The 12,976-nt window shown below is 44.0% G+C and overlaps 2 protein-coding genes across 6 annotated transcripts in view; one reads left to right on the top strand and one right to left on the bottom strand.

The window, feature by feature from the left end:
• tmem126a (transmembrane protein 126A) overlaps positions 1-12,976 on the bottom strand; it is a 592,581-nt gene that overhangs the window by 573,866 nt on the left and 5,739 nt on the right. The gene's annotated exons all lie outside the window — the stretch shown is intronic.
• The window catches only part of LOC141774733 (ras-GEF domain-containing family member 1C-like), a 72,006-nt gene that overhangs the window by 56,563 nt on the left and 2,467 nt on the right, over positions 1-12,976 (top strand). For all 5 annotated transcript variants that reach the window (XM_074647526.1, XM_074647528.1, XM_074647527.1 and 2 more), the window contains exons 2-13: positions 3,111-3,326; positions 3,509-3,631; positions 3,818-3,955; positions 7,119-7,340; positions 8,403-8,477; positions 10,254-10,352; positions 11,555-11,657; positions 11,740-11,819; positions 11,907-12,002; positions 12,128-12,223; positions 12,306-12,429; positions 12,549-12,621. In XM_074647526.1, coding sequence (XP_074503627.1) covers positions 3,111-3,326; positions 3,509-3,631; positions 3,818-3,955; positions 7,119-7,340; positions 8,403-8,477; positions 10,254-10,352; positions 11,555-11,657; positions 11,740-11,819; positions 11,907-12,002; positions 12,128-12,223; positions 12,306-12,429; positions 12,549-12,621 — 1,445 coding nt within the window. The remainder of the gene's footprint in view (positions 1-3,110; positions 3,327-3,508; positions 3,632-3,817; positions 3,956-7,118; positions 7,341-8,402; positions 8,478-10,253; positions 10,353-11,554; positions 11,658-11,739; positions 11,820-11,906; positions 12,003-12,127; positions 12,224-12,305; positions 12,430-12,548; positions 12,622-12,976) is intronic.

Here is a 12,976-nt window from a genome sequence, read left to right as displayed (position 1 = left end):
GTCGCCGTAATGCTCTCCCTCCCTGCATCCGTGTTGTTACAGAGGCTTGTTGGATTTGTCCATTTCTCTGTTTATCAGGCCGTGTTTCTACTCTGTGGCTGCATGTTGTAATCCAATCTAGAGGAGGTCGCTGCAAGGACACCCCCGGCTTTCCCCTTCTGGAACCTAATCTGGACAGTGACAATCACGTTTATAGGAGGGAAACGGCTGCATTAAGGGCATTGTAGACCAGCTTTTTTAGATTATAGTAGTAATATTCTTCAACTGGTGGTAATGTCTCACCCTGCACAATAGACTATTTAAAAGCTTCGGGGATGGAAGTTATTTGTATCTATTAAGTGTGTTGTGTAGCTTCAATATTTAGATTGATACAGCTCCATCACATGTCCTGAGTGTTATCTGCTCCATTAAACACGTCCTCTTTTCCTCTCTCGCAGGCCGCTATTATAGCTCCGAGGAGCAGACAAGAAGATGTCGGCCCTCTTTTAACCACAACATATATTATAAGAGATATGGCCACGGGTGTCAGCGGCGTAAGTCGGAAGGAAGGCTGTAAAAAACCCTCCCCATCCCCCCAGCCTTTAGTGTGCCTGCATGTCTGTGTGCAGTCGTGTCTAGGTGTGTGTGTGTGTGTGTGTGTGTGTACAAGTGCATGAATAAGTGTAGGGGGAGAACAAAGGAGAGCTGAACCCCTCACACAGGAAACTTGAGACATGAGCTGCGCTTTCTACACACCAGTCAGCGCGCTTGACCTTTCACCCCAGGGACCCGTGACACCGGTTTATCGAAGTGGCTGATAGGCGACGGGGGGGTGGGGGAAGGGAAGCTGAAGGTCACCAGAGGATGAGACGACTGCAGCAAACCTGGACCATTCCTAGGTTTCCTCCAGTGAATTAAGATGATGGCCGATAAGGCCAAAGCATGCAGATTTTCTTTTAACTGTTACCTCTCTGAAATTGTATTATTTGTGTGCGTATAGACTATAGAGTGCTGCAGGAATGAGTCCCAAAACCCGGAAATGAGTTTGCATTTTAGCACTTCTGGTTCCCACGCCTGATAGCCAATGGTTTGTTTTTTTAGATGCCTGAGATAAGGTCTGTGGTTAACACAAGCTTAAAGCTGCAGTAGGCAGTATATATTTTTGGCATCATTGTGCAAAAATCCCATAATAACCTTTCAGCATATTGTAATTCAAGTGTTCTGAGAGATAACTAGACTTCTGCTCCTCCTCATGGCTCTGCTTTCAGGCTTTAGAACATCTAACCCGTGACGGGAGACTTTGACCAATCACAGGTCATTTCAGAGAGAGAGCGTTCCTATTGGCTGAGCTCCGGTCATGTGACCGGTGTTTGACGTTCCTTCAAGATATCCCAACATGGCTGCCGGGTCAGAAACGTTCTCATTGTACAGCTAAACCGTGCACTACAAGATGATTCTGAAAACATCTGAGGAGAGTAATAGGCATTAACGTAACAGAATATTGATTCATATTTGATCAGCGCTGCCTAGTTTGACCGTTTGGTCGGAGTTTGCGAGTGATTGACAGCCGGCTCTCATAGACGGCAGATGGACAGCAGACCTCAGATCAGCTCTTACTGCTTGTTTTCCTCCGGTCTGTGAAATCTTGCAGATGCCGTTAGGAGCACCGGAGGACACAGAGGCACATGATTTTTTTCAGGTTACCTGTTTCATGTACTACTGTCATGATATAGCGACTGTTTCATAAAAATAACCTTTTTTTAATCTTATTTGCTCCAATCCTAAAAAAGACGGTTACTAACAAGTGGCTAAATGAGACTACTACATGTCATCTCGGCGACTCGTCCACCTTTGCAGCCTCGTTGTGTGTATACTCTCACCAATGCGACCGTGGTGTAGTTCGTTTATAGCCTAACGTTAGCGTTTTACATGCCGATTGCATTCACACTTCAAAAATCATTAAAGTGTTGTTCATTTGTGGAGATTATCTTGCTGAACAAAACTTGTAAATATCATAAACGTGTGTTTGCCACAGAGCTTATTTTCTGCAATAATCCAAAACCCAATTCGAACAATCCCATTGGCTCTTTGTCGAGGGAACCAGGGAGATGCTAACTTCCTGGTTGGCCTACAAAGATACGTCATCCCTAGAGCGATCTATTAGGGTGTATATTTGTATGTACTGATTCTGCCCCCAGCCCGAGCTGTTGTCTGAGCTACAAAAAGCAGGAAGAATTAGGCGTGTTTACACCTGAAATAACTTCCTGCATGTTGCTCAAGGTCTCACTGTGGGTCTGCTGCCCTTCCCGTGACTCCTCCGCTTTGTGCCGCTGAACTTGCCTGAAGGCACCCAGAGACCGCAGTCTTCCTCGGCGATGATGAGTGATTCAGGTAGACGTAGTCACCAGGTTCCGTCAGCGGGAGCACAGCAAAGCCTAACCAATATCTTCTATTTCCTCTTGCCATTTTCAAACGTGTTAATGAAGAAGGGGTTCTCTATAATTCATCAGCTGCATGTAGATGACTTTAAGGTGATGATGATAATTGCACCCTGAGGACCACGATGCTCTCTGTTTCCGTAGTATCTCTACTCTAGCGTACGGTGCAGTTAAGTGCTTCTCCGCTACAGCTGCAGCAGCGTCGGTCCTTTGAGGGAAAGAACATGTTGAATTTTTAAAACGTGTAACCCAAGGCTTATTCTTAAAGGGGTAGACGTACAGGGCACAGATGGAGGCCACGCGATCGCTTTCAAGGGCTGCAGCAACAGTCTCCACGGCGACCGAGTGACCCACATTTTCATTCTGTCCTCTGTGTTTGTCGTCGTGGGAGACGGGAGACGGGGGGCAGCTGGTATTCCGTATCCCCCGACGACGGCAGCGGGTCGTCAGTCGGATGGAATGAGTGTGTAGCTGCAGGATGAGAGTGAACAGGAGATGATACATCAGGAGAGAGGAGTGTGTTTGAAAATTCAGCTCCGCAGATCTGTTGCAGCGAGTGTGTGAAAGATGCATTAAATACATTTCCTCTTACCAAATCGAACTAAAGCCAATAATGTACTTGAGTTTCCATTTCCTCATTCTGTCGACATCCTGCTGACAGGTTGATTTTCTGCCTGTCTGTTTGTGTTTTAGACAGGAATGCCCCAGACTGTGTGCTCAGGCACCATGTTCACCACTCCCAGTGGCTTCAGCCCCCATCTGGCCTGTGCTGAGCCTGAGGAGGAGGAGGAGGCCCCGCAGGAGGGCCCGGGGCCCGACGCCTGCCTGGCCGACGGGCCCCCGATCACATCCGCCTCCCTGGACACCCTGATCCATAACCTGGTGCCCACTGCCGATTACTACCCCGAGGTGAGCGGAAATGAACTCCACTGTTCGTTATCAGAAAGCCCGTTTCAGTTCGGTACTGACAGTACTGCCAATTAGATTATTGTCCCCACGTCTCTGTTGAAAGTCTTTTAATTACAGAAAGCTGCAGTTTATTGATGTAGTGGCAGTGTCTTAGCTGAATGTCTCCCTCTGTCCTCTGACAGAAAGCCTATGTGTTTACCTTCCTGCTGAGCGCTCGTCTGTTCATCCCTCCTCCGGAGCTGCTGTCCAGGGTGTGTGAGCTGTGCATCAAACAGCAGCAGCTGGACCAGAGCCCACTCGATACGGTCAGCACTGCACCACGCCCAGAACACAAATACATAACTCCTGTATGAGCATGCACGAGACGGTGAACAGGAAACACAGGCAGGCACATTGCTGATTGCTGACTCTATCATTGTGTTTTTGTGTTTTGCTGAGTGGAGTCACAAACGTTGACCACAACTGAACCTCTTTCACTTCTTCAACAACAGGCCAAAGTGCGCAAGTTCGGTCCCAAGATCCTGCAGCTGCTGACGGAGTGGACGGAGACGTTCCCGACTGACTTCAGGGACGAGAAGATGGTCGGACACCTTAAAGACATCATCCACAGGATAGCTCCGTGTGACGAGGTACACTATAGATAGATAGATAGATAGATAGATAGATAGATAGATAGATAGATAGATAGATAGATAGATAGGTAGATAGATGTACAGCACAGCAGCAGGTTATCCAAGCAATGCACAGGAACAGTACATAAAATGCACATGTCAACACTAAAGAAATATATCCATAGAATACATAATATAAAGAATATTGGAATACAGTATAAATATATACCTGACTACTACAACTAGCATAACAAATCTAAATTATAAACATAGAATAACATACTATATACATTAGCAAGTGTCCAAGGTACAATGTTTTGTTCTTTTTTCTTTGAACACATGTTTTGACACGACACAACAGAGTCATAAGTGTTCCTTAGGAGGCAATCCGTGAGCTTCGGCATCCCCAAAATGTCCACACATTGTTCCATTAAGTAGGACTGAGGAATATTTTTTCGTCCATAGGCCCAGAGAGTACATAGATGTACAGGGAGGAAAAATAACATGTTTATTTATACTTATATTAGGAGAGAAGATAAGATAAGTATAGAAAAGGAATTGAAAAAGAATAAATAAATAGATAAATAAATGAAAATAAAATAAAAATGAGGGATAAAGTTAGAAAATAGAGATAAAAGAATAAGAAAAATATAATAATAATAATAATAATAAATTCAACTTATATAGCGCTTTTCAGAATAGGAATAATAATAAACAAAAATAAATAGGGAACATTTTTTACATAATAATAATATTAATAATAATAATAAATGAATAAATCAAATAATAATAAAGAGAAACAAAGTAAATAGTGATAATAAATCACAACGAAAATAAATAAATATCAACAAAAATGAATAGAAAAATAAAAATAAATAAAAATCCCCAGGTTGTTACATATTCATTTAGTTCACATCAATTAAGAAAAATGAAGTTATTGCGGACCATTTAGTTAAGAACACATCTGTCCCTAGTTGTAACCTTGCAGTGATGTTTTCCATGAAGTAAACCTCTTTAACTTTCTCCCTCCGTTGTGTTACTGAGGCCTCAACCAGGAGACTGTAATCATCTTTTTAGCAAGTAAAAGTTGGACTCTGAGAAGTAATATCTTATTACGAACAATATAAAATAAGATGGTTTAAAGGGCACTTCTATATCCAAACATTTTTTAATATTTTGTTCTTTAATAAAAAAAATAATTGAGGTAGTAAATGTGCATAATGTAGCTGTGCAAAATTCTACATGTGCAGGATTATTAGAGACTAAACAGAATGGAGTCTGGTCGAGACATGAAGCTATGGAGCTGAGTTCTCTGTCAGACGGAGGTGAGGTGTTGAACAGAGTTATTGCTTTGGCAGGAAAGATTTCCTGTATCTGTTCTTGTGACGGCGAAGCTGAATCAGTCTGTTAGAGAAAGAGCTCCGCTGTCTCTCCAGCAGGTGGTGGAGAGGATGATCCATGATCCAGGAAAACAGTTTGTTCAGTGTCCTCCTCTCCACCACCACAACATGCAAGGTGTCCGGTTTGCAGCCCAATTACGGGATGATAGCGGTCCAGTCATCATCACCAAAAGACAGGAATTCTTTGAAAGGATGTGTGTTCATAAAGACGTGAAATAACAATATGCTCCTCATGAAGTTATCCGTTCCTACAGGATAATAATTTGTGACAGGCTTTGTGAGACTCCTGATTTAGATCCGTACTAGTGCAGTCGTTGCCATTATATAGCTTTCATAAGCCGTATAGCTGCAGTGAGAAAAATGCTCTGATGGGGAACGAAATTCAATTATTCTCGCCACGGCTGTAGCGGGGGTGATGGAAGGAGTCAGAGTGTCAGTTTAGGGTGAGCAGCCACAGCTCAGCGTTACACAATCTTACATTACAGGAGAGGAAGGAAGGATGTTAGAGAGGGAGGAGTGGCTCTATCTGCAGCCTCGAGGGGGGAAATAGAGAGAGGGAGATGGATGGAGGAAACAGGGGCGGGGGGGGGGGGGTACAGGGGGCGCGGAGGAGGAGAAGGGAGGAGGGAGGAGGGAGATGGAGTCAGAGTGGAAGACCGGGAATAACGGAGGGAGGTGAAGAGAGGACAGAAAGAGGAGGAAGGGCAGGTGGTGATGAATGTGCTGCTATTTGCAGCTTGCTGTCTACAGTGTATGTGTGTGTGTGTGTGTGTGCGTGTGCGTGTGCGTGTGCGTGTGTGTGTGCATACATGTGGGAGCTTTGGCTCTGGGTCATTGGTGAGACAGACTGACCGAACGACCTCGGTGACCAGTCATCTGGAGGGAGGGGCGCAGAAATACACATTCCTGCACACAGAACACACACACAGCGCAAAACCTCGAAAACACATTTTGATTAAACTGAAAACTTAATTCTTGGGCTCATTAGATCCGTTCAAACACCGTCAGATAAAGTCAAAATGGTGCTGAGAATAGAGATGTTGTTCTAAAATACAGAGCTGGCTCCCAACCTGGCAACCCAGAGGAACTGTTACTGCCTGTTACTGATCTATGAAGCATTAATGAATTATTCATTAAAGTCGTTATTGACAGCTCCTCTACCTCTACCTCTCCTCTCCTCTCCTCTACCTCTCCTCTCCTCTCCTCTCCTCTCCTCTCCTCTCCTCTCCTCTCCTCTCCTCTCCTCTCCTCTCCTCTCCTCTCCTCTCCTCTCTTCCTCTCCTCTTCTCTCCTCTCCTCTCCTCCCCCTCTCCTCTCCTCTCCTCTCCTCTCCTCTCCTCTCCTCTCCTCTCCTCTCCTCTCCTCTCCTCTCCTCTCCTCTCCTCTCCTCTCTTCCTCTCCTCTTCTCTCCTCTCCTCTCCTCCCCCTCTCCTCTCCTCTCCTCTCCTCTCCTTTCCTCTCCTCTCCTCTCCTCTCCTCTCCTCTCCTCTCCTCTCCTCTCCTCTCCTCTCCTCTCCTCTCCTCTACCTCTCCTCTCCTCTCCTCTCCTCTCCTCTCCTCTCCTCTCCTCTCCTCTCCTCTCCTCTCCTCTCCTCTCCTCTCCTTTCCTCTCCTCTCTTCTTCTCCTCTCTTCCTCTCCTCTTCTCTCCTCTCCTCTCCTCTCCTCTCCTCTCCTCTCCTCTCCTCTCCTCTCCTCTCCTCTCCTCTCCTCTCCTCTCCTCTTCTCCTCTCCTCTCCTCTCCTCTCCTCTCCTCTCCTCTCCTCTCCTCTCCTCCCCTCAGGCCTACTGGAAAACCCTGAACCAGGTGTTGCAGAAGCTGAGCCAGCGGCTGGCCCTGATGAGCCAGGGGGAAGAGAGCATCCTCAAGGTCTCCCTCAACGCCTCCTCCATCTCTGACAAGCTGGTGGCCTTCAAAACCAAGCCTCCGCCCATCCAGAAGGACATGCTCTCCATCTGCAACGACCCGTACACACTGGCACAGCAGCTCACCCACGTGGAGCTGGTGAGGAGAGGGAGAGGGAGGGGAGGGTTACACAAAGGTCAGGGTAAGGGATGATAACAAGGATGGACGAGGAGGAGCAGAGAGGATGTTAGATGGGTGGAGAGACGGATGGGGAAGCACGGGTGGAGACATAGTCCAAGTCAAGGACACGGAAGTTAAGAATATAAGACATCAAACGAGGAGATGGATAGAAAGAGATACGAGGGGTGATTAAATAAATGACTTTGAAAGAACAAAAGAAAGAAGATGGGAGGTGTAACAGCTAACTAAAAATTGGCAGAATCACTTCACATTGTGATCTTGTAGCGTAACCTTGATTATGACTCGTCAGCGCTAACTGGTCTTCACCCAGCAGAATCAGAAGAACAAAGGGAATAATGCAACGCTACATACATGAACAAAGAGGATCTCTGCAGTGTCCCTCACATTGCATGCATGGTGCCTTCAGTCTATTCATGTGTGTCTTGATGTGGACACGTGGATCTGGGGGGTGGGGTGTGTGTGTGTGTGTATGTGTGTGTATGTGTGTGCGTGTGTGTGTGAGTAAAGCTTGTACCCTTGTCTGAGCGGTGACATCACCCCAGAAGTCAGTGATGTGCCTGAGGCTTCAAACAAAGGGGATAAAACCCGCTGTGGATATATGTGACCTGACAGCTTCACACTCTGGCACACACACACACACAGAGAGAGAGAGAGAGAAAGAGAGAGGGACAGGCATGTACACACACATACAGAACTATCTATTGTAGTAACATGTGAATTCTGATTAAAACGAATTAGATGCCATTGTGCTCTCTGTCACCGCCGCCGTGTGTGGGATGCACGGGCGCAGCACTGTTGTGCTTCCGGATTATATCACGAGTCGAGTCTAATGAATCATTGTGATGATTATTGCACACGCATGTGACTGCACGGTTGTCTTTTAATAGACGTGAAGTGTTGCTCTGAGGAAATGTGATTCCAGTGAGTCATTACTTCCTCTTATTGATTGCCTTCCATTACTGAAATGAAAGAATTATTAATGGGACGACCTCCCCCACCCCCGTTGTGTGTGTTTTCCAGGAACATCTGAGTCACATCAAGCCAGAGGAGTTTGTCCAAGCCTTCGTTCAGAAAGACCCGCTAGACGGAACCCAGGTAAACTTTTTATTTTGAGCGTCTATAAATCGCCCTAGTCAGCAGTATTTTCATGTATGAATTCTGGGTAACGCTTCATTTTACGGGTCCGCATATTTCATGGTAATGAGGTGATAATTAGAAAGTAACCTATTTGAAATTTCTTTGGGAATTAATGCCAAATTACCCCAAAATATTTACCTAAAAAATGACTTTCATATAAACATTATTTAATAATTATATGCTGAAATAGCATATAATGGTTAAAAGAGGGCCCTTTAGTTTGAGAAGCCGCTGAGAAGACACTTCTGATTAGACACAAATCTCACTTATTGTCGACACAAATGTAACCCGGCAGCTGATGTCATGATTCAGGGAGGTTTTTTAAAATAAAGCACATCAATTAACTTTGTATTCCTGTCCTGGAAATATATTAAATAAATCACCAGCTATTTATTACTGCTTATTGGGAAATAGTGGAATAGAATTAGTAAACAATGTTTATAATTAAGACGGAGTAATAGGGCTACATTGAGGGAAGAAAATTTGAGATTTCGAGAAAAAAGTCGTAATATTACGAGAATAAAGTCATAACTTTACGAGAAAAAAAGTCGTAAAATTACGAGAATAAAGTCGTATTTTTACGTAAAAAAGTCGTAATATTACGACAATAAAGTTGTATTTTTACGTAAAAAAAAGTCGGAATATTGTGAGAATAAAGTCATAACTTTACCAGAATATTTTTTTTTAATATTACGAGAATAAAGTCATAACTTTACGTGAAAAAAAGTCGTAATATTATGAAAACATATTACCAGCAACCAACAAAACGGGGGAGAGGACAACGCAGTTTCTTGCACAATCTTTTCAAGGTCCTGATACTGATGATTCTGATGAGCCAAAAGATGAAATATTTCCTTATTTGTGAAACCTAAACTAAAGTTTAACTTCACAAGAGGCCCCATGTTCCTCATTTTCACACAAGCTGCTCTATTTTCCCTCTAAAATAACACGTAAAACCTATGACTTTATTCTTGTAATTTTACGACTTTTTTTCTCGAAATCTCAGATTATTTTTTTCCTCACTGTAGCCCTAATAATAATAATAAAAATCCAGAGTCAAGACAGCCAAACAAAGTAATTTTTCTATAAATTTTGAGGTAAATATTGGGAAAATTTAGCAGTAATTTGAAAGAAATTTCAACTAGATTACTTGCCAATTATCACCTAATTACCATGAACCTGTGTTACCGAATTCTATTTTGTCATATCAGTGGAAACCTGTAGTCTGTCCTCGGGTCAAACCACAACAGCTCTGTTATGTTGGGGATTGAGAATAGCTGTCACAGTGAAAAGCTTTGTATATTGTGTTGTTGGGGTCTGATCCGGATTAGCTTCTTTAATGGTCCATATAAATGTCAGCAGGCCACTAAAGTCACGTACAGCGCAGCATTGTAATACCACAAACTGCAGCGAGCACACACTCAATGCTTCATCTTCCCTCCCTGTATAACTGTTGAATGTTTCCACTCTCTCTTCTTTGTTTTTTCTCCGTATTCGGCCGCCGTCTCTCTCGCTCATCTCCTCTCCGTCTGTCCCTCTATGTTGTGTTTTTTCTCCTTTTCTCTCCATTGATCGTGTTATTTCTGCTCCCAGCTCGCTGTCTTTGTCAATTACACTCACATAGGGGGGGTCAGCCTGTAGATAGGAAGCTAATGAGGATCAGAGGAATTCCCCCACGGTAACGCTTCCTATACTGACTTTGTGCGCACGTTTGTGTTGTTGTTGTTTGTGCAGCCGTGCTTCGGTGACCAGAAGAAGAAAACCTCCAACCTGGAGGCTTATGTCAGGTGGTTCAACAGACTGTGTTACCTGGTGGCCACTGAGATCTGCATGGTGAGTGGCAAATGTTTGGTACACCTGGTGCTCATATGTTCTGACATCAGACTCTAGAAGCACAAATGTACTCATTATGACAAAAATGAAGAGGAACACCTGGTTCCTGGTCACAAACTAGGACGACCACTGATGAAAAGCACTTTAATCATGAAGTAGACATGAACATGAATACGGAGGAGACATGTTGTTATGCACAGTTCTGATTTATGTCTGAAACATGCTGCTGAAAATGTCACCATAGAGTATACTTGGATGAGCATTTTACAATATATGTACGGTCATATTCCTGCTCCAGTCCTGTATTTCATTTTCATATTTCAAATCATAATTCCTGGAAAAAACGTAATATTGCAGTACAGTTACAAACACATAGAGGGGCAGCAGACAAAGAGAGTTTAGTTGTTATGGAGCGTCACTGTCTCCTAGTGGTTACTTTGTGTTACTACACTGTCACTAGATATTTTAACTGTTAGTACGTGTAGAGAGGGATAACATTCACCGCGAAAAATAAAGTAAATATGAAACAGCTAGGGCTGTTCAATCAATTAAAATGTTTAATCGTGATTAATCGCACATTTTTTATCTGTTTAAAATGTACCTTAAAGGGAGATTTATCAAGTATTTAATACTGTTATCAACATGGGAGTGGGCAAATATGCTTCCTTTATGCAAATGTATTCATATATTTATTATTGTAAATCAATTAACAACACAAAACAATGAGAGATATAATCCAGAAATCCTCACAGGTACTGCATTTAGCATAAAGAAATATGCTCAAATCATAACATGGCAAACTGCAGCCCAACAGAAAACAACAGCTGTCAGTGTGTCAGTGTGCTGACTTGACTATGACTTGCCCCAAACTGCATGTGATTATCATAAAGTGGGCATGTCTGTAAAGGGGAGACTCGTGGGTACCCATAGAACCCGTTTACATTCACATATCTAGAGGTCAGAGGTCAAGGGACCCCTTTGAAAATGGCAATGCCAGTTTTTCCTCACCCAAATTTTGCATAAGTTTGTAGCGTTATTTAACCTCCTTCTTGTCAGGCTAGTGTGACATGGTTAGTAGTAATGGATTCTTTAGGGTTTTCTAGTATGATACCAGTTCACTCTAGTTTAGGGTTAGCGTTATTATTGCGTTAACTTTGACAGCCCTAGAAACAACAAAACCTCTTGTCCTTTTCTTTGTGCAGCCAGCGAAGAAGAAGCAGAGGGCTCAGGTGATAGAGTTCTTCATTGACGTTGCCAGGGAGTGTTTCAACATCGGGAACTTCAACTCCCTCATGGCCATCATCTGTGAGTCTAATTATGCAAGAGTGTAATTACTGAGAATCCTCCTGCTCGAGCTGGTATCCATAATCCATTCTTCCTCCCGTAGCCGGTATGAACATGAGTCCCGTGTCGCGGCTGAAGAAGACTTGGGGCAAAGCCAAGACTGCCAAGTTCTTCATTCTAGAGGTAAACACAATGCAGCTATTCACCGCCTGAGAGGTACGAGACGGGTAATGACTTGAACTTGACAGTTGTTGTTGTTTGCTCTGACAGCATCAGATGGATCCTACGGGGAACTTTTACAACTACAGGACGGCGCTGAGGGGGGCCGCACATCGCTCTCGGACCGCCAACAGCAACAGAGAGAGGGTAAAGCTCAGCACCGCCATCGCTGCCCAACATCACTCTGACAGCACGCTGGCATCCATTCAATCTGTCATTCTCATCTCAACATCAATATTCCCAACATCTCCCTGCCTGTTTTCTCTCTTCAGATTGTGATTCCCTTCTTCAGTCTGCTGATCAAAGACATCTACTTCCTGAACGAAGGATGCGCCAATCGGCTGCCCAACGGCCACGTCAACTTTGAGGTGAGCCCGTCACCTTTTCCTCTGACCCCCGCCTCATTTTAACCCTTAAAACACATGTACTCAATGCAATTTTGTTCCTTAGAAATTTGTGGAGTTGGCTCGGCAGGTCGGAGAGTTCATGACGTGGAAACAGGTGGAGTGTCCATTCGAGCAGGACCGGGCCATCCTACACTACCTCCACACTGCTCCCATCTTCAGCGAGGACGGTCAGAACCTGATGTTTTACTTCTTAGGAACTTCTTCACATGTTGATCCAAGTATTTCCTCTATAGTTTGTGGTTGTTTGCTCTCACTAACCGATCCTCTTTACTTATTCTCCCTCCAGGACTCTACCTCGCGTCCTATGAGAGCGAGAGTCCAGAGAACCAGGTCGAGAAGGACAGATGGAAAGCACTCAGGTAAGATGAGAGATTCTATAGAACGTTTCAATGGAATTGCGTTGCTAGGCAACAGCTTGGGTCCATGTTTACTTCCTGTCAGCTTGGGGCTGCATACTATGCACTATGTACTCTATATGTGTACTGTTGTTCAACATAGTGAATAAACAGCAGTATTCCTACCTATATACCCGTGGCTGGGTCAGGCAATTAACACAGCGCCACCCAGTGTTTCTAACAGTGAATTACGCCACAACCTCAGTATGTGTCAACATCATGTTTGGCTCCAAAACAACATATATTACACTTTACCCATATTACACAAGATCTGCATTAAAAACAGCATAATTAAGAAGGTAAAGATAAGAATACAATG

This window comes from Sebastes fasciatus, chromosome 10 (assembly GCF_043250625.1).
Source record: "Sebastes fasciatus isolate fSebFas1 chromosome 10, fSebFas1.pri, whole genome shotgun sequence".
In the NCBI taxonomy this organism is placed as follows: Eukaryota; Metazoa; Chordata; class Actinopteri; order Perciformes; family Sebastidae; genus Sebastes; species Sebastes fasciatus.
Note: the sequence above shows the minus strand (reverse complement) of the source record. Positions and strands in the feature narration are given on the sequence as shown.